Below are 19,783 nucleotides of genomic sequence, written 5' to 3'. Positions count from 1 at the left end.
ACAAAAGAGGTAACTCAAGAAAAATAAATTGCATTTTAAACATGGGTGCTACATTTTATCCTAAGAGTTGACATCAGTTGGAAATATGGATAAAAGATAATTTAGTGGATGACTGATTCATAATGTAATAAAAGTATTAGTAGTTTTGAGTTGATATCATTAGTGTCATTCACACTTTCTAACAAAAGGATCCTTAGGATGCTATCATAGACTGATTTCAAGTTTCCCATACTTTGAAGCATAAACTAGAGGAGAAGCAGAAATCCCAGAACATTTTGTTCATCTGATAGCAAAAAGTAAAATCCCTCTTAAGGGCTCCATGGGAGTAAGCAAAAACCATTGCATCACTGGTCCCAGGGGTTTGCAGCCTAAAAACCTCTCCAGGAGGGGGCCTATTGAACTGACACTCTATTCTCCCTCACAGAAAACCGAGGAATGTCAATTTCTGAACCACCTGACCTGTCTCACAAAGAGATGCTGGTCATAAAAAGGTCACTTTTTACCCTGGAATGTATTTGGATCAATCAAATGTATTTATTTCCAGCATCTAATGAGATGCTGATAGATACATTTAACTTCGTTTACTCTACCTAGAGACTCTTTCTAGGAACAGCACCTTCTTTATTTTTAGAATTATCCTGTGATACCCCCACTTTCTCTTCTCCTTTTGCTTCGTCAAACCACACCCACTGTAAATATGGGGCTCCAGAGCCAGCCATGGAGAGCTCCCCTCCTTCCCAAAGGCTCTCACACTTTGAATCTCTAGGACTTTTATGCTGACCGCAGAAGCAAGCTCTCTTTTTAAAGGGCTCAGTGGTAAGATTAGGCACAGCCTTATAATCCCCATTTGATTAGTTACTAAAACAGTTTAGTAACCTTAATTATTAATACATCGGCAAAATTTCTTTTGTCCTGTAACATAAAGTAATCATGGACAAATGTGGTACCCCATTTTCTTTGATGTCTGGGATGATAGAGGGAAGCCTTGGGGAACATTTTAGAATTCTGCCTGCCATTGCCTCTTTTCATCTTCTTTCTGATTTGCTTCTTCTGAATCCACAAGCAAATCTTTAGTTTTATTATATTACGAGAACATATGTTCCACTATAAGTAAAATTCAGAAGAAACACAGGAGTATATTTAAATAGATTTAAACCGGTAATCACACCATTTAGGGAAAAAACCTCAGGGTTTCTGCTGTGATCCGGAGAGAGGGCAGTTTTCTCCAGTTACCTTTTCCCTGATGAGGCCAGTAGCAAATGAAATCACCAATTTAGACTCTTTAATATTGCACAAGTCAGAGGATTCCCTTTTGTTGTTTGCTGGTGTGTCAGTTGATGCCCCAAATTTAAATGGGTATTTAAATATGCAGTATGAATATTTGAAATATGCTACTTCATTACAGCCAGAAAAAATGTTTTACTGGCAACATTTTCCTACATTCTTAATAAACACAGTTCTGCACTGCAGTAACATGCATTAAATATTTATTTAAGAACTCCCTAAAAATCTAATTTACTAGCTAGAAAGATGTACTGCATCTTTGAAGAATAGTTAGAAAACAAAGGAGATTTAGTGGGCGAGGGACTGTAGTCTTTACATATTTTTAAAAGTACAAGAAAGAGAGTTATTTCGTATAGACTTAATAGGTCAGTCTGGAATGATGGGTAGAAGTGGCAAGGAGATATATTTCAGTATACAGGGAGATTTTTTTCTTGAAAATAAAATTCCCTGAACAAGAATAGGCTTCTAGGAAAACCAGTATGTTTCTTTCAGGTCTAGGTGTCCTGAAAGAGAAGTCTACATTCTATGCTAGCAGTGCTAACTTTATCTGAAAAGGGGCAGATAGTAAATCTTTTCAGCTTTGAAGACCATACTGTCTCTATCACAACTACTTAACTCTATAGGGTATAAGCAACCACGGATAATACAGGAGTGAATGAGCATGACTGTGTTCCAATAAAGCTTCATTTATAAAAAAAGGCACTGGACCAGATTTGGTCTGTGAACAAATTGTCAAACCCTGCTATGTTCTATTTCCTGAACTGGATGGGAGGAAGTCCTAAACATTGGTCAATTCCATTCCATCCTACAAACCTCACTGTTACAGGATTCCTTCACTAGGACAAAGGAAGGCATAGATACCACTTGCTAAAAGGCTCATCATGACTTCCAGGAGGATGGATCCCTTTCCACCCCCTTATTCATATGTATCCAGGTCATTATATTGGAAACATCTAGTTAGATATATTATGAGCCCCAAATAACTAGGAATGTTGGGGACATTTTAAAAAATGGAAATGTGTACATGAATTATGTGGTCCTGTTATGAAACAGTTAACGTATTAAATAGTTGAACACAGAAATGGGATGTTCATAGAATATGTTGACAGGACAAAAAGTTGAAACTCTTGGCAGAAAACCAAAGTCAATATCGGAGCCAAGCAAATACTGCGTGCAGAGCCCTATCGGGAAAGTCTGAAGACCGGTCACTTTTCAATGGCAAGAGACACCCTCAGCACCAGAACCACAGAAGCAATTGTGATTTCAGGTAGAGAATTTCTATTATTCTGATTGCTTCCAAATAGTGTTTTTTTTTCATTAAGCATTGTTTTTTACTTTATAAAGCAACTATTAGATGACATTTTAATTTCCTGCGTATTTAGAGAATGTAGAAGGAACTGATGCTCTTATATGTGGAAACATGTAAGTGCAAGATATTTTTCAATCAAAGAGAACATTGATTAAAAAATTTTAAATGGGCTTGACTATTTGGAATATCTTTCCTTAGGGATTTTGAACAGATACCATTGCCATGGTTTACAATAATTTTCCTTTTGCTCAAATCAAGAGGTTTCACAAATGTTTAATTTCCCTCTACCAATTTCCTTCGCATAATTGCGAAGAATATAGGTGCCAAATGGACAATAAACACAACAGCAATCTAGAGGTCTCAATTTGTATCTCATGCCAAATGCTTGAGCTTAAAATGTTCAGAAAACCATTGCTTTCTATACTGATAGTTGTGTGCTTAGATTTGCTATCCAGACACTTACAAGAAAATATGTATTACCTTAAATTAAGATTCACGTTAGATATGATCTATAAACAGTAGAGTGCTGTGCCTGCTGCTTTCTCTTTCAGGATGATTGCACTCAGGCAAGCAGCTTACTTCATCTGCTTGTTTGCTACAGTTTCCTGTGGTGAGTGGATTATCTCTAAGACACAAAGTTAAGGATGATGGGGAGAGTAATCAAGCAAGACATCCGACCCTCAGGACACATATCCTTTTAAGGTTCAGCACCAACTGCCACTTGGCAGATATATCATCCTAGACACACCAGAAGGAGGGGCCCAGAAACGAGACTATCTTGGCAGGTGTCGACAGAAGCTTCTGTTTGGAAAAGACTCTCTACAAAGCAGATCTTAAAACAGTCAGCCCTCTATTTTTATTATCAACATTAAAAAGTCAACTTTATCTGAATATTCAGAAGAGTGCTAGGTATTTTATAGCATCCAGATCCAACCCGAGTACCATAACAACTCAGTACATATTTTTACTCTTTTAGACTTCTGGAGAATCATTTCAGAAAAGAAAGTACCTAATTTATATTTAATTTAGGAAGTCATCTATTTGAATAGTTTGAGTTTCACCATCAGGTTTTGATCTTATTTCTCTTTCTATCCATTAAAATTTCACGGAATAAGAATGATTTTAGACACTGTTTTTCATTAATCATTGTAGAATGGAGTTTTTACAATGCCACCATTAGGGGGGGGATTCTGAGTCTTTGTTGACTTAAGAAGACCACATCACAATGATGTTTATGGCTAAGACAAACACTTCTAGGTGTCTAGGGTAAGGGTTACATTTGGCAAAAAATAAATTCTTAAGGAAGAAGCTTTTTTCCCCTAAAGCAAACTCCCCTCCATCTGTCCCCTCATTCCAAATTGCTCTTCTGATCCATAATCATTATCGCATACAAATAAATTGAATGCTGAGGAGTAGAAGCCAGAGATGCTGTGAACCATGGTCACTTCAATTTTATTATTTTTGAAAAAAATTATGATCATGCTAGGGAAATCAGAGGTGCAAATTAGCAGAAAATGAGAAAATACCTGTCATCTGTAGTCTTATAATACAGAGATGGCCTTTGTTAAAAATATCTTTTTCAGATATTTTTCTTTATGTGTCTTTACACACTCAACAAAGATGTCATTAGATACTTTTTTGTAACTTATGTTTCCCATTTATAGTGATCTTTCAAGCAAATAAATATATATCATGGTTTTAGAGCTTAATATTATTCTCTATTCATGGTATTTTTGTATGCACATTCTTATACACATGTTTATTTCTGAAGAAAAAAATTTTGGAAATTAAAACACCAGATATAGTAAAGGTCTGCATATTTTTTAAGGTTTTATGATATATGTCATCAAATTATCTTCCAGAAAAGTTGTTCCCATGTTAGAAGATAGGGAGAAACCAAGCTAAGATTGCATTTGAGGAAAAATAATTTATGTACAAATTTTTATGGTTGAGCATGATAAATGAAAATCAACCAAGTATTTTTATGCACAGGTAGCCATAAACTAATTTTAACATCATGCATCAAGCCCTAATATATCGCTATTTCAGGAATTCCTTGGCTGTCCAGTGGTTAGGACTCTGTGCTCCCACTGCAGACATGGGTTCGAGCCCTGGTCAGGGAACTAAGACCCCACATACTGTATAGCAGCTATATTTCATCCTGCTGCTGCATTTAGTCATGTCCTAAGATCTTTGGGTATTCCATGGACCAATGAAGAAGGTTTAGAATGCAGATACATTTCTTTTAAAATTATCATTTCTTCCAAATTAATGTGTCTTTTTTCAATGATTCTGTCACAGGATGCTTGACTCAACTGTATAGCAACACCTTTTTCAGAGGTGGGGATGTATCTGCCATGTACACCCCAGATGCCCAGTACTGTCAGATGATGTGCACCTTCCATCCTAGGTGCTTGCTATTTAGTTTTCTTCCTGAAAATTCAACCAATGATGCAGACAAAAGGTAAAAGTTGATATTTCTTTACTGGAGAAGCCAGTCATTTTTCAAAATGGAATCAGTTGTGTGCACCACATAGCACGATTATATTTCTAAATGGCCACCTTCATCAGAATCACCCTGAGGAGTTCTTATCTAAGCAGATTCTTAGGCTCAAGCCCAGACCTATCAAACTTAAGTCTCTTGGGCCTGGAAATCTGCATTTTAAACAATGACTTAGAGCCATAGAAAGTAGTCTTTTCCTATCTAAGACCTCAAGGAAAACACTTGAAAATCATTGAGTTAAGAGATTATCTCAAGAAAAGGTCTAATGCTGCTGCTGCTGCTACAAAGTCGCTTCAGTTGTGTCTGACTCTTAGCGACCCCATGGGCTGCAGCCCACCAGGCTCCTCCATCCATGGGATTTCCCAGGCAAGAGTACTGGAGTGGGGTGCCATTGCCTTCTCCAGAAAGGGTCTAATAATAGGTGAATATTTCACCTGAACAAGAAAGGTACTTGCTGTCTGATGCATGATCACACTTATGGATAGCACAGTTCTTAAGAAGATACTATAGAAGGCAAGCATTTTGTTGAGAAAGTAATTAAAATCCATCTTATAGCCTTGGGAGAAGGTAGGCCTGAATGATGCCTATAATGAGCCAGTTTGGGCACCTATAGTATTCATGGCATGTGTATGCCTACATGTGCATGGATGCATGCATGTGTGTGTGTGTGTGTGCACGCATGTATGGACATGAATATATATTGTTAACTGGTCATTTGGAAAAGTAAGAGCATTTGAAAAGTAGTTGGTAATGAAAAGTCTTATTCAGTCATAAAGTTGCTCAAGTACAACCACAGTTTTATTATAATTTTCTTTAATTTTGATCAATATCCAGAATGAATGTTTCTTGCTTGTTTCCATTTCCATATCCACAATTCTTTTCCTTTATCTTTATTCTATTTGAATTAAAAACTAGGAGTTATACTGTCATTCCCTGATTCTACAAGGGAAACAAAAGTGAAAATGTTAGTTGTGTGGTCGTGTCCGACTCTTTGTGACCCGATGGACTGTAGCCTACCAGGCTCCTCTGTCCATGGAATTATCCCAGACAAAAATACTGGAGTGGATAGCCATTCCCTTCTCCAGGTGATTTTTCCCAACCTAGAGACCGAACCCAGGTCCCCTGCATTGCAAGCAGATTCTTTACCATCTGAGCCACCAGGGAAGCCCTCTACAAGGAAAAACTTGTATAGCAAACATAGACTGTATGTTAGAGGCAGCAACTTTTCACTTAAAAAGTTGAATCGGGTTCTAGAATCCTTTTAAATAAGGAAATTACATTAAAGTTGACACTAAAGACAGAATGAAGTTTTTTAGTAGGTGTGGACTGTAAGGAGTTAGTAATCAGGATGAATACCAAATATAGAGGCAACTCTCATGACTGATTTAATTTCTTAAGTAAATGAAAATATTTATAACAACAGTCAAAGGGTGGGAACATAATTCCCACAAAGCTTGGGAACACGGGAAGAATCATTCCCTCTTTTATATGATTGACTTTCTGTACTTTGAAATGTGAATATAAAGGAAAATAATGCTAAAGTTAGGTATTACAAAGATTGGTCGGTATTAAGGAATTGCCTCTAAGAATGTTTTTCCCAGCAGGTGTCAGGCATGCTGTATTATTTTCCTTATTCCTGGCTGTATTTATGAGTGCATAGAAATGCTAGACATTTCCTCAATGTGTGTTTATTATTCTACTTCTTATTAAGCTACTTTTACAAAACAGGTTTGGTTGCTTTTTGAAGGACAGTGTTACAGGAACCCTGCCAAGAGTGTCACGGACAGGTGCAATTTCGGGACATTCCTTAAAGCGATGTGGTCATCAAATCAGTGGTAAGGTGTGGATTTATGAGCTCAGTTTGAATGGACAGTGGGTCTACCTTAGAACAGCTTCTGCTCAAACTGTAGCACCACACACTTTTGGAACGGAGCACTTAGATAAAAGAGATGGGGTTGTATTCTGGACGCACCCTCTTATCTTCAGCAGTCATCTCATACTTGAGGAGCCTCTATTATTTATGAGGTTGGAATTTTGGTGTAAGATGTACAGAAATACACAACCGAACAATAGTCTCCCTTTGATTCCCAAACAGAAACAGACCAACACAGAACACACTTAATGGTTATTAATGGAGAAGGGTTGGGGAGGGATAGATTGGGACTTTGGGATGGACATGTATACACTGCTATATTTAAATAGATAACCAACAAGGACCTACTGTATACCACAGGGAACTCTGCTCAATATTCTATAATAACCTATGTGGTAAAAGAATCTGAAAGAGAATGGATATGCGTATATGTATAACTGAATCAATTTGCTGTTCCTGAAACCAACACAACATTTTAAATCAACTGTTCAGTTCAGTCGCTCAGTCGTGTCTGACTCTTTGCAACCCCATGAATCACAGCACGCCAGGCCTCCCTGTCTATCACCAACTCTCAGAGTTCACTCAAACTCATGTCCTTCGAGTTGGTGATGCCATCCAGCCATCTCATTCTCTGTCATCCCCTTCTCTTCCCACCCCCAATCCCTCCCAGCATCAGAGTCTTTTCCAGTAAGTCAAATCTTTGCATGAGGTGGCCAGAGTATTGGAGTTTCAGCTTTAACATCAGTCCTTCGAATGAACACCCAGGATTGATTTCCTTTAGAATGGACTGGTTGGATCTCCTTGCAGTCCAAGGGATTCTCAAGAGTCTTCTCCAGCACCACAGTTCAAAAGCATCAATTCTTCGGTGATCAGCTTTCTTCACAGTCCAACTCTCACATCCATACATGACCATTGGAAAAACCATAGCCTTGACTAGACAGACCTTTGTTGGCAAAGTAAAATCAACTGTAGTCCACTATAAAATTTTAAAAAAGCTACCCAGCCCAAATTGATGATTTATTTTCAGAAGAGAAACTAATTGAATTTGCTCTGTGTGTTTTATTTGGACAGCTTGCCACCGAAGCATTTATAAAGGAATTGATATGAGAGGAGTCAATTTCAATGTGTCTAAGGTGAAAAGTGCTGAAGAATGCCAGGAAAGGTGCACCAACAACATTCACTGCCAGTTTTTCACATATGCCACGAAAACCTTCTTCAATGCAGAATACCGGTGAGGAAAATTCAGTGTCTCTTCTTTCTGATGGTGTTTTCAGAAACATAACCATTTTTTCTTCATAACCATTTTTTGAAAATGAAAATTAGAGAGAGTTTTTAGGTCTAATCAGTTTTCTTAAAGAGAATAAGAATATTCTCAAAGAGATGGAAATACCAGACCACCTTACCTACCTCCTGAGAAACCGGCATGCAGGTCAAGAAGCAACAGTTAAAACTGGACTTGGTTGCTAGAATTTTGTTAAGGATTTTTGCATCTATGTTCATCAGTGATATTGGCCTGTAGTTTTCATTTTTTGTGGGGTCTTTACCAGGTTTTGCTGAAGAAGCCGAAGTTAATCGGTTCTATGAAGACCTACAAGACCTTCTAGAACTAACACCCAAAAAAGATGTCCTTTTCATTCTAGGGGACTGGAATGCAAAAGTAGGAAGTCAAGAAACACCTGGAGTAACTGGCAAATTTGGCCTTGGAGCACGGAATGAAGCAGGGCAAAGGCTAATAGAGTTTTGTCAAGAGAATGCACTGGTCATAGCAAACACCCTCTTCCAACAACACAAGAGAAGACTCTACACATGGACATCACCAGATGGTCAACACCGAAATCAGATTGATTATATTCTTTGCAACCAAAGATGGAGAAGCTGTATACAGTTAGCGAAAACAAGACCAGGAGCTGACTGTGGCTCAGATCATGAACTCCTTATTGCCAAATTCAGACTTAAATTGAAGAAAGTAGGGAAAACCACTAAACCATTCAGATATGACCTCAATCAAATCCCTTATGATTATGCAGTGGAAGTGAGAAATAGATTTAAGGGACTAGATCTGATTGATAGAGTGCCTGATGAACTCTGGAAAGAGGTTCGTGACATTGTACAGGAGACAGGGACCAAGACCATCCCCATGGAAAAGAAATGCAAAAGAGCAAAATGGCTGTCTGAGGAGGCCTTACAAATAGCTGTAAAAAGAAGAGAGGCGAAAAGCAAAGGAGAAAAGGAAAGATATAAGCATCTGAATGCAGAGTTCCAAAGAATAGCAAGGAGAGATAAGAAAGCCTTCCTCAGTGATCAATGCAAAGAAATAGAGGAAAACAACAGAATAGGAAAAACAAGAGACCTCTTCAAGAAAATTAGAGATTCCAAGGGAACTTTTCATGCAAAGATGGGCTCGATAAAGGACAGAAATGGTATGGACCTAACAGAAGCAGAAGATATTAAGAAGAGGTGGCAGGAATACACAGAAGAACTGTACAAAAAAGATCTTCACGACCAAGATAGTCACGATAATGTGATCACTGACCTAGAGCCAGACATCTTGGAATGTGAAGTCAAGTGGGCCTTAGAAAGCATCACTAGGAACAAAGCTAGTGGAGGTGATGGAATTCCAGTTGAGCTATTTCAAGTCTTGAAAGATGATGCTGTGAAAGTGCTGCACTCAATATGCCAGCAGATTTGGAAAACTCAGCAGTGGCCACAGGACTGGAAGAGGTCAGTCTTCATTCCAATCCCAAAGAAAGGCAATGCCAAAGAATGCTCAAACTACCGCACAATTGCACTCATCTCACACGCTAGTAAAGTCATGCTCAAAATTCTCCAAGCCAGGCTTCAGCAGTATGTAAACCGTGAACTCCCAGATGTTCAAGCAGGTTTTAGAAAAGGCAGAGGCACCAGAGATCAAATTGCCAACATCCGCTGGATCATGGAGAAAGCAAGAGAGTTTCAGCAAAACATCTATTTCTGCTTCATTGACTATGCCAAAGCCTTTGACTGTGTCGATCACAATAAACTGTGGAACATTCTGAAAGAGATGGGAATCCCAGACCACCTGACCTGCCTCTTGAGAAACCTGTATGCAGGTCAGGAAGCAACAGTTAGAACCAGTCATGGAACAACAGACTGGTTCCAAATAGGAAAAGGTGTACGTCAAGGTTGTATATTGTCACCTTGCTTATTTAACTTATATGCAGAGTACATCATGAGGAACGCTGGGCTGGAAGAAGCACAAGCTGGAATCAAGATTGCTGGGAGAAATATCAATAATCTCAGATATGCAGATGACACTACCCTTATGGCAGAAAGTGAAGAGGAACTCAAAAGCCTCTTGATGAAAGTGAAAGAGGAGAGTGAAAAGGTTGGCTTGAAGCTCAACATTCAGAAAACAAAGATCATGGCATCTGGTCCCATCACTTCATGGGAAATAGATGGAAAAACAGTGGAAAGAGTGTCAGACTTTGTTTTTTTGGGCTCTAAAATCACTGCGGATGCTGATTGCAGCCATGAAATTAAAAGACGCTTGCTCCTTGGAAGGAAAGTTATGACCAACCTTGATAGTATATTGAAAAGCAGAGACATTACTTTGCCGACCAAGGTCCGTCTAGTCAAGGCAATGGTTTTTCCCGTGGTCATGTATGGATGTGAGAGTTGGACTGTGAAGAAAGCTGATCGCCGAAGAATCGATGCTTTTGAACTGTGGTGTTGGAGAAGACTCTTGAGAGTCCCTTATACTGCAAGGAGATCCAACCAGTCCATTCTAAAGGAGATCAATCCTGGATGTTCATTGGAGGGACTGATGCTGAAGCTGAAACTCCAATACTTTGGCCACCTCATGCGACGAGTTGACTCACTGGAAAAGACTCTGATGCTGGGAAAGGTTGGGGGCGGGAGGAGAAGGGGACGACGGAGAATGAGATGGCTGGATGGCATCACCGATTCTGTGGACATGAGTTTGAGTGTACTCCGGGAGTTGGTGATGGACAGGGAGGCCTGGCGTGCTGTGATTCATGGGGTCGCGGAGAGTCAGACACGACTGAGCGACTGAACTGAACTGAACTGACTGAACTACCAGGTTTTGGGATTAGGGTGATGGTGGCCTCATAGAATGAGTTTGGAAGTTTCCCTTCCTCAGCAATTTTCTGGAAGAGTTTGAGTAGAATAGGTGTTAGCTCTTCTCTAAATTTTTGGTAGAATTCGGCTGTGAAGCCGTCTGGACCTGGGCTTTTGTTTGCTGGAAGATTCCTGATTACAGCCTCTAGTTCTGTGCTTGTGATGGGTCTGTTCAGATTTTCTATTTCTTCCTGGTTCAGTTTTGGAAAATTGTACTTTTCAAGGAATTTGTCCATTTCTTCCAGGTTATTCATTTTATTGCCATATAATTGCTGATAGTATTCTCTAATAATCCTTTGTATTTCTGTGTTGTCAGTTGTGATCTCTCCATTTTCATTTCTAATTTTATTGATTTGGTTCTTCTCCCTTTGTTTCTTGATAAGTCTGGCTAGTGGTTTGTCAATTTTATTTACCTTCTCAAAGAACCAGCTTTTGGCTTTGTTGATTTTTGCTATGGTCTCTTTTGTTTCTTTTGCATTTATCTCTGCCCTAATTTTTACAATTTCTTTCCTTCTACTGACCCTGGGGTTAACAAAATTCTAGCAATCAGAATCCAACAACATATTAAGAAGATCATACATCATGACCAAGTGGGCTTTATCCCAGGAATGCAAGGATTCTTCAATATCCGCAAATCAATCAACATAATACACCACATTAACAAACTGAAAAATAAAAATCATATGATTATCTCAACAGATGCAGAGAAAGCCTTCGACAAAATTCAACATCCATTTATGATAAAAACCCTCCAGAAAGTGGGAATAGAAGGGACATACCTCAACAGAATAAAAGCTATATATGACAAACCCACAGCAAACATTATCCTCAATGGTGAAAAACTGAAAGCATTTCCCCTAAAGTCAGGAACAAGACAAGGGTGCCCACTCTCACCACTACTCTTCAACATAGTTCTGGAAGTTTTGGCTACAGCAATCAGAGCAGAAAAAGACATAAAAGGAATACAAATTGGAAAATAAGAAGTAAAACTTTCACTGTTCGCTGATGACATGATCCTCTACACAGAAAACCCTAGAGACTCTACCAGAAAACTACTAGAGCTAATCAATGATTACAGTAACACTGCAGGATATAAAATCAACACACAGAAATCCCTTGCATTCCTATACACTAATAATTAGAAAATAGAGAAATTAAGGAAACTATTCCATTCACTGTTGCAACGAAAAGAATTAAATACTTAGGAATATATCTACCTAAGGAAACAAAAGACTTGTACATAGAAAACTATAAAACACTACTGAAAGCAATCAAAGAGGACACTAATAGATGGAGAAATATACCATGTTCATGGATTGGAAGAACAAATATAAAAATGAGTATACTACCCAAAGTAATTTATACATTCAATGCAATCCCTATCAAGCTACCAATGATATTTTTCACAGAACTAGAACAAATAATCTCACAATTTGTATGGAAATACAAAAAACCTCAAATAGCCAAAGCAATCTTGAGGAAGAAAAATGGAACTGGGGGAATTAACCTGCCGGACTTCAGGCTCTACTACAAAGCCACAGTCATCAAGACAGTATGGTACTGGCATAAAGACAGAAATATAGATCAATGGAACAAAATAGAAAGCCCAGAGATAAATCCACGCACCTATGGACACCTCATCTTTGACAAAGGAGGCAAGAATATAAAATGGAGAAAAGACAGTCTCTTTAACAAGTGGTGCTGGGAAAACTGGTCAGGCACTTGTAAAAGAATGAAACTAGAACACTTCCTAACACCATACACCAAAATAAACTCAAAATGGATTAGAGAGCTAAATGTAAGACCAGAAACTATAAAACTCCTAGAGGAGAACGTAGGCAAAACACTCTCCGACATAAATCACAGCAGGATCCTCCAAGACCCACCTCCCAGAATATTGGAAATAAAAGCAAAAATAAACAAATGGGACCTAATTAAAATCAAAAGCTTCTGCACAGCAAAGGAAACTATAAGTAAGGTGAAAAGACAGCCTTCAGAATGGGAGAAAATAATAGCAAATGAAGCAACTGATAAAGGATTAATCTCCAAATTATACAAGCAGCTCCTGCAGCTCAATTCCAGAAAAATAAATGACCCAATCAAAAAATGGGCCAAAGAACTAAACAGACATTTCTCCAAAGAAGACATAAAGATGGCTAACAAACACATGAAAAAATGCTCAACATCCCTCATAATCAGAGAGATGCAAATCAAAACCACAATGAGATACCATTTCACACCAGTCAGAATGGCTGCTATCCAAAAGTCTACATGCAATAAATGCTGGAGAGGATGTGGAGAGAAAGGAACCCTCTTACACTGTTGGTGGGAATGCAAACTAGTACAGCCACTATGGAGAACAGTGTGGAGATTCCTCAAAATATTGGAAATAGAACTGCCATATGATCCAGCAATCGCACTCCTGGGCATACAAACTGAGGAAACCAGAATTGAAAGAGACACGTGTACTCCAATGTTCATTGCAGCAATGTTTATAATAGCCAGGACATGGAAGCAACCTAGATGTCCATCTGCAGACGAATGGATAAGAAAGCTTTGGTACATATACACAATGGAGTATTATTCAGCCATTAAAAATAATACATTTGGAAACAGTTCTAATGAGGTGGATGAAACTGGAACCTATTATACAGAGTGAAGTAAGCCAGAAAGAAAAACACCAATACAGTATAGTAATACATATATATGGAATTTAGAAAGATGCAAATGATAACCCTGTATACGAGACAGCAAAAGAGACACAGATGTATAGAACAGTCTTTCGGACTCTATGGCAGAGGGTGAGGGTGGGATGATTTGGGAGAATGGCATTGAAACACGTATGTTGTCATATGTGAAATGAATCACTAGTTCAGGGTCAATGCATGTTATAGGATGCTCGGGGCTGGCATGCGGGGATGACCCAGAGGGAGGATAAAGGGAGGAGGGAGGTGGGAGGGGGGTTCAGGAGGGGGAACTTATGTAAACCCGGGGCGAATTCATATCAATGTATGGCAAAACCAACCAATATAATATTGTAAAATAATTTGCCTCCAATAAAAAATAAATTAATTACCAAAAAAAAAAAAAAACTGGACTTGGAACAACGGACTGATTCAAAATTGGGAAAGGAGTACATCAAGGCTGTATACTGTCACCTGGCTTATTTAACTTATATGCAGAGTACATCAGGCAAAATGCCGGACTGGATGAATCACAAGCTGGAATCAAGATTGCCAGCAGAAATATCAACAACTTCAGATATGCAGATGATACCACTTTAATGGCAGAAAGTGAAGTGGAACTAAAGAGCCTCTTGATGAAGGTGAAAGAGTGAAAAAACTGGGTTAAAACTCAACATTCAAAAAACAGATCATGGTATCTGGCCCTATCACTTCATGGCAAATAGATGGGGGAAATGTGGAAACAGTGTCGGATTTCATTTTCTTGGGCTCCAAAATCAATGTGGACAGTAACTGCAGCCATGAAATTAAAAGACACTTGATCCTTGGGAGAATAGCTAAGTCAAACCTAGACAGTGTTTTAAAAAGCAGAGACATCACTTTGACGACAAAGGTCCATATAGTCAAACGCAGCATGGTTTTTCCAGTAGTCATGTATGGATGTGAGAGTTGGACCATAAAGAAGGCTGAGCACCAAAGAATTGACACTTTTGAACTGCGGTGCTGGATAAGACTCTTAAGAATCACTTAGACTGCAAGGAGATCAAACTATTCAATCCTAGAGGAAATCAACCCTGAATGTTCATCGGAAGGACCGATGCTGAAGCCAGAGCTCCAGTATTTTGGCCATCTGATTTAAAGAGCTGACTCACTGGAAAAGCCCCTGATGCTGGGAGGAAGAGAGGGCAAGAGGAGAAGCGGGCAACAGAGGATAAGATGGTTGGATGGTTATCACTGACACAATGGACATGAGTCAGAGCAAACCCAGAGAGAGAGTGGTGGACAGAGAAGCCTGGCGTGCTGCAGTTCATGGGGTCCCAGAGCTGGACATGACTTAGAAACGGAACAGCAGTCTTCTTATTATTTTATTCTATTTTGGCATCATTTTTCCTGAAGAGAAAAATTTCCATTTGGTCCGCAAATACCCTGGGCTTGTGGAGTGAAGATTCAGTAGAATAATGTCCTGTAGAAGAATAGTTCCTACTGCACCCTCAGCCTAACCTTCCCTCCATAGAGGGGGAGATGTCTGCTTGATGAGTAACACAACCCCTAACTCACTCATCACTGAGGTCACTGTTCTGATTGCTTTGTTTATTTTCCACTGACCATGGATCATTTTCAACAGGGAATGGACTTCTGCAGGCACCTTGAAGTTCAGGAAGCCAAGTAACCTCTGTTTTTCACATTCAGGAACAACTGCCTATTAAAACACAGCCCACAGGGGACACCTACGCGTATAAAGGTGCTGACTGATGTGGAGTCTGGATTCTCACTGAAGGCCTGTGGAAACTCGAAAATTGGTAATTGGATGGCTCCTACTTCACTGTGGGGGCTTCTTCCCCAGTGGCTTAGTGGTAGAGAATCTGCCTGCAATGCAGGAGATATAGGAATACAGGCTTGATCCCTGGGTCGTGAAGATCCCCTGGAGAAGGGAATGCAACTCACTCCTGTGTGCTTGCCTGGAGGATTCCATGAGCAGAGGAGCCTGGCGGACTACAGTCTATGGGGTTGCAAAAGAGTCAGAGACAACTTAGTGACTAAACAAGAACAAACAAGGGAATACTAGTCATTATGCTAAGAACCTTGGCTTTGTAGAATAATGCACATTTGAGCAATGTTCACATCAGTCAGCGAACCACCATAAGGAAGGTAACCAACCAGAAAGTCAATGAGGGCGGATATTTATATAGTCCTTCATTTGATTTGCACCATAGACAATTAAGGGTTTCCCTTGTAGTTCAGACGGTAAAGAATCTGCCTGCAATGCAGGAGATGTAGGAGACACAGGCTGAATCCCTGGGCTGGGAAGATCCCCTGGAGAAGGAAATGGCAACTCACTTCAGTATTCTTGCCTAGAAAATCCCATGGACTGAGAAGCCTGGCCGCCCGTGGGGTCTCAAGGAGTCAGACATGACTGAGTGCGCGCGTGCGGGCGTGCGTGTGCACACACACACACATACACACACATACACACACACAAAACCACTGTGTGATTGTAGTAGGCAGAAAAAGATCCCCAAAACATCCACATCCTAATCTCTGGAATCTGTAAATATGTTACCTTACAGAGCATAAAAGGTTCGATTAAATATGTGATTATGTTAAAAAACTTTGAGATTATTCTGGATTATGTGGATAGACCCAATGTAGTCACAAGGGTCCTGGTAAAAGAAAGAGAAAGCAGAATGATCAGAGAGTCAGAGAGATCAGAAGAGGTTACACTTCTGGCTTTGAAAATGGAGGAAGGGTCCCTAAGTCACAGAATGCAGGTGGCCTCTAGAATATTGAACTGAAGGAAAAAAGTTCTACAGAAATTCCCAAAGGAACAAAGCCACACCAGCATCTTGATTTAAAGCCCAGTAAGACTCATTTCTCGAGAAGGAAATGGCAACCCATTCCAGTATCTTTGCCCAGAAAAATCCCATGGACAGAGGAGCTAGACGAGCTGCAGTCCATGGGGTTATAAATAGTTAGACACGACTGATGACTAAGCACGACACGTTATTCCCATCATGAAAGAACTAAACACCAAGGACAAAGATCCATTTCAGACTTCTCAACTGCTGATCTTCAGAACCGTGAGAAAATAAATTTGTGTTGTTTTAAGCCACTAAGTTTGGGATGCTTTTTTAAGCAGCCACAGGAAACTAGTACAGTGACATCGTAGACAAAACTATATGGTCATTTCTTGGTGGTGTCTATTATCGAGTGAAAGGACTCTAGCATAATAAATCAATGGAACCCTGTAGTTTCAGTCATAGGGGTAATTTTAATTGAAAGAGCCAGAAAATTTGCTAAGATATTCTGTCTTATTTAGCATATCAGCATGTCAATGATAATACGTTATTGAAGCCAAATTATCTATAGCCACTTCTATACAGTATCAAGTGCTGACTCTGTGCCAAGCCCTGAACGGGGAGCTGGGCTAGGATCCTGCCTTAGAAGAATAGCGAGTTGGCAGCAATGCCTCTCTTTTCCCGTTGGTTCCCAGCCTCCCCAACACACCTCCTCCATGGTGTGCTCCAGATTTATTGCTTCAAGTATTATTTCATTTTTTAATATTCAGACTTGGTTCTTTTCTGTAATTTCTGTCTATTGATATTGTCTGGTGAGACATTGTTTTCATACTTCTCTTCAGTCCTTTAAGTGTGGTGTTTTTGGTTTTTTTTTGGTGTGTGGACCATTTTTAGAATCTTTACTGAATTTGTTACAATATTGTTTCTGTTTTAAGTTTTGGGGCTTTTTTTTTTTTGGCCACGAGGCATGTGGGATCTTAGCTCTCCTACCAGGGATCAAACCCATATCTCCTGCACTGAAGGTGAAGTCTTAATCACTGGACCAACAGGGACGTTCCCTCTCCAGTTCTTTGGACGTGGTTTCCTTTAGCACTTTATACATATTTCAAATAGCTGATGTCAAGTCTTGGTATAGTAAATCCAGTGTTCATGCTCCCTCAGTCATGGTTTAGATTGACCTTTACTTCTGTGTAGGGGCCATATTTCCTTGTTTCTTGACATGTTTCATGATTTTTTTGTAAAAAAGAAAAATTAGACTTTTTAAATACAAACATGTGACAAACTCTGGACATCAAATTCCCTCCTTCCTCAGAGTTTGTTGTTGTTACTATTTTGTGTTGCTGTTTGTTTGGAGACTTTCCTGAGCTAACTGTGTACATTGTTTACTCTCTGTTGTGACATGACCATGGATGTCTGTGCTCAGCTTCCTCCACAGTTTTCTAATGACAGGATAGAAGTTTCCTTGGGTGCCTAGAAGTAGTGAGTTTGCCAGCCTTGGACAAGGGGCTTTTTGTGAGACTTAGGGCACGCGTTTCACTGCCCTGCCCTACCCTGCCCTTTACATCTTTGCCCTGACCTCCACTTTCTGCTGACACAGAGCTCAAAGTCAGTCCTCGGTGAAGGCTCGGGGCCTTCCCAGCATGGGAAATGTGCAGAGCCTCTTATGCACACAGTCAGCTCCATACAAGTATATGGCTTTCCAGATTCCCAGGAATATCTCAGAGATTTTCAAACTCTCCTTGGTTTTCCTTCTAAGATTCTCATTGGCTTCTGGTACCCCCCTGTTATAAGACTCCTGACTTAGGCAGCTACAATGTTGTATAATAGTCACAATCTTTTTTTTTTAGACAAACACTTTCAAGGAAAAGGCTGTTAACACTGAGGAGGTTCTGAATCAGGTCAAAGAAACTCAGTCCTTGGGAGTGGGGTTTTCCTGAGAATCTCCAGTCAAATAATGACAGTTATCTGGGGACAGGGCTTGGGAGTAGCTCCAACTCCGTTCTGCCCCCTCCTGAGGCTATTAGGCTGCTGGTTTTCCCCATGATTGCGGTTATTTTCAAGGCTTCCATGGAGCTGTGGAGAGGGGATGAGAGGGCAAGTTAAAAACCTCACAGAACTCAGGGTTCTTGCTGAGATTTGACTGTTGTTCTTGGATAAAAACTCCCTGGGCTGTTAAAAGCCTTTGGTTCATTTCTAGAGTTCTGAAACGACGTTAATTTTGACAGTCTGGCTAGTGCTCTTTTTTTTTTTTTTTTAATGGAGGAAAGGCTTTTGGAAAGTCTTTACTCTGTCATTCCTACTGACATCTTGTAGTGCTTTTGACAAACAAAACCAATGAAAATGAAACTAGCTTTAAAAAACAACATGGTCTTTGGAACATAGTTAGCTGCTGCTCTTTTGTCATCTGGACAGGTCAGACTGTGACTGCACTTTGTATTCAGCAATGTGTTCCATATTTTGTTTAGACCAATAGACACATCACATGAGAGTAACCAAGATCCTGAGATATCTAGAAGCATAGGAAAATAAGATACCATTAAAGAAACAGATTAGACACTTAACCCTAAAATGTCAGGATGACTGTTTTAAATTTTTGTTTTTGAAGAATGGTCATTGGGAAAAGGATTAGACTAATCTGTGTGGTTTCATAAAATAGATACCACTATGACGAAAATAAGAAAAAAATTCTGACTCCTAGAGTGGTCCAGAAGTGAACCTTGTCATGAGGTAGTCAGCTCCTTGTCATTATAAACATCTGAAATAAAGGTTGAACTACTTGAGAGGATGTAGTTGTAGGTAGACATAGAATCCCATAAATTCTCTTCAAGCTTAAAGTCTGATTATTTAAAAAAAAAAAAGATCTAATTATTTGAGATCTAATTTCCTAAACTTTCCATCTGAAGATATTATGTGTGGCAGGCACATTTTCTTGATCCAACTATGTTCATTTAAATTTGGATTCTTTTCGTCTTTCTCATAATTGCTACAATTATTCTTTAAGCTTACACAATTTTAATAGAATTTGTTTTTGTTGTTCAGTGGATAAATCATGTCCAATTCTTTGCAATCCCATAGACTGCAGCACACCAGGCTTCCTTGTCTTTCACTATCTCCTGGAGTTTGCTCAAATTCATGTCCATTGAGTCGATGATGCTATACAACCATCTCATCCTCTGTCGTCCCCTTCTCCTCCTGCCTTCAATCTTTCCCAGCATCAGG

At 39.5% G+C, this 19,783-nt stretch overlaps 1 protein-coding gene across 2 annotated transcripts in view; it reads left to right on the top strand.

Annotated features, from left to right (window-relative positions):
* The first annotated feature begins 7 nt into the window (after positions 1–7).
* Positions 8–19,783, top strand: part of KLKB1 (kallikrein B1) — a 29,452-nt gene continuing 9,676 nt past the window's right edge. The window contains exons 1-6 of one of the 2 annotated variants that reach the window (XM_055416441.2): positions 2,455–2,551; positions 3,145–3,203; positions 4,895–5,057; positions 6,825–6,931; positions 8,041–8,200; positions 15,459–15,568. In XM_055416441.2, the coding sequence (XP_055272416.2) occupies positions 3,146–3,203; positions 4,895–5,057; positions 6,825–6,931; positions 8,041–8,200; positions 15,459–15,568 (598 nt within the window). In that variant the 5' untranslated portion in view covers positions 2,455–2,551; position 3,145. Of the gene's footprint in view, positions 2,552–3,144; positions 3,204–4,894; positions 5,058–6,824; positions 6,932–8,040; positions 8,201–15,458; positions 15,569–19,783 lie in introns of both variants that reach the window. The other variant, XM_055416442.2, reaches the window with a different exon arrangement.

Source organism: Moschus berezovskii, chromosome 26 (assembly GCF_049115385.1).
Source record: "Moschus berezovskii isolate FMDL1 chromosome 26, NW_MosBer_1.0, whole genome shotgun sequence".
NCBI classification, from domain to species: Eukaryota; Metazoa; Chordata; class Mammalia; order Artiodactyla; family Moschidae; genus Moschus; species Moschus berezovskii.
Note: the sequence above shows the minus strand (reverse complement) of the source record. Positions and strands in the feature narration are given on the sequence as shown.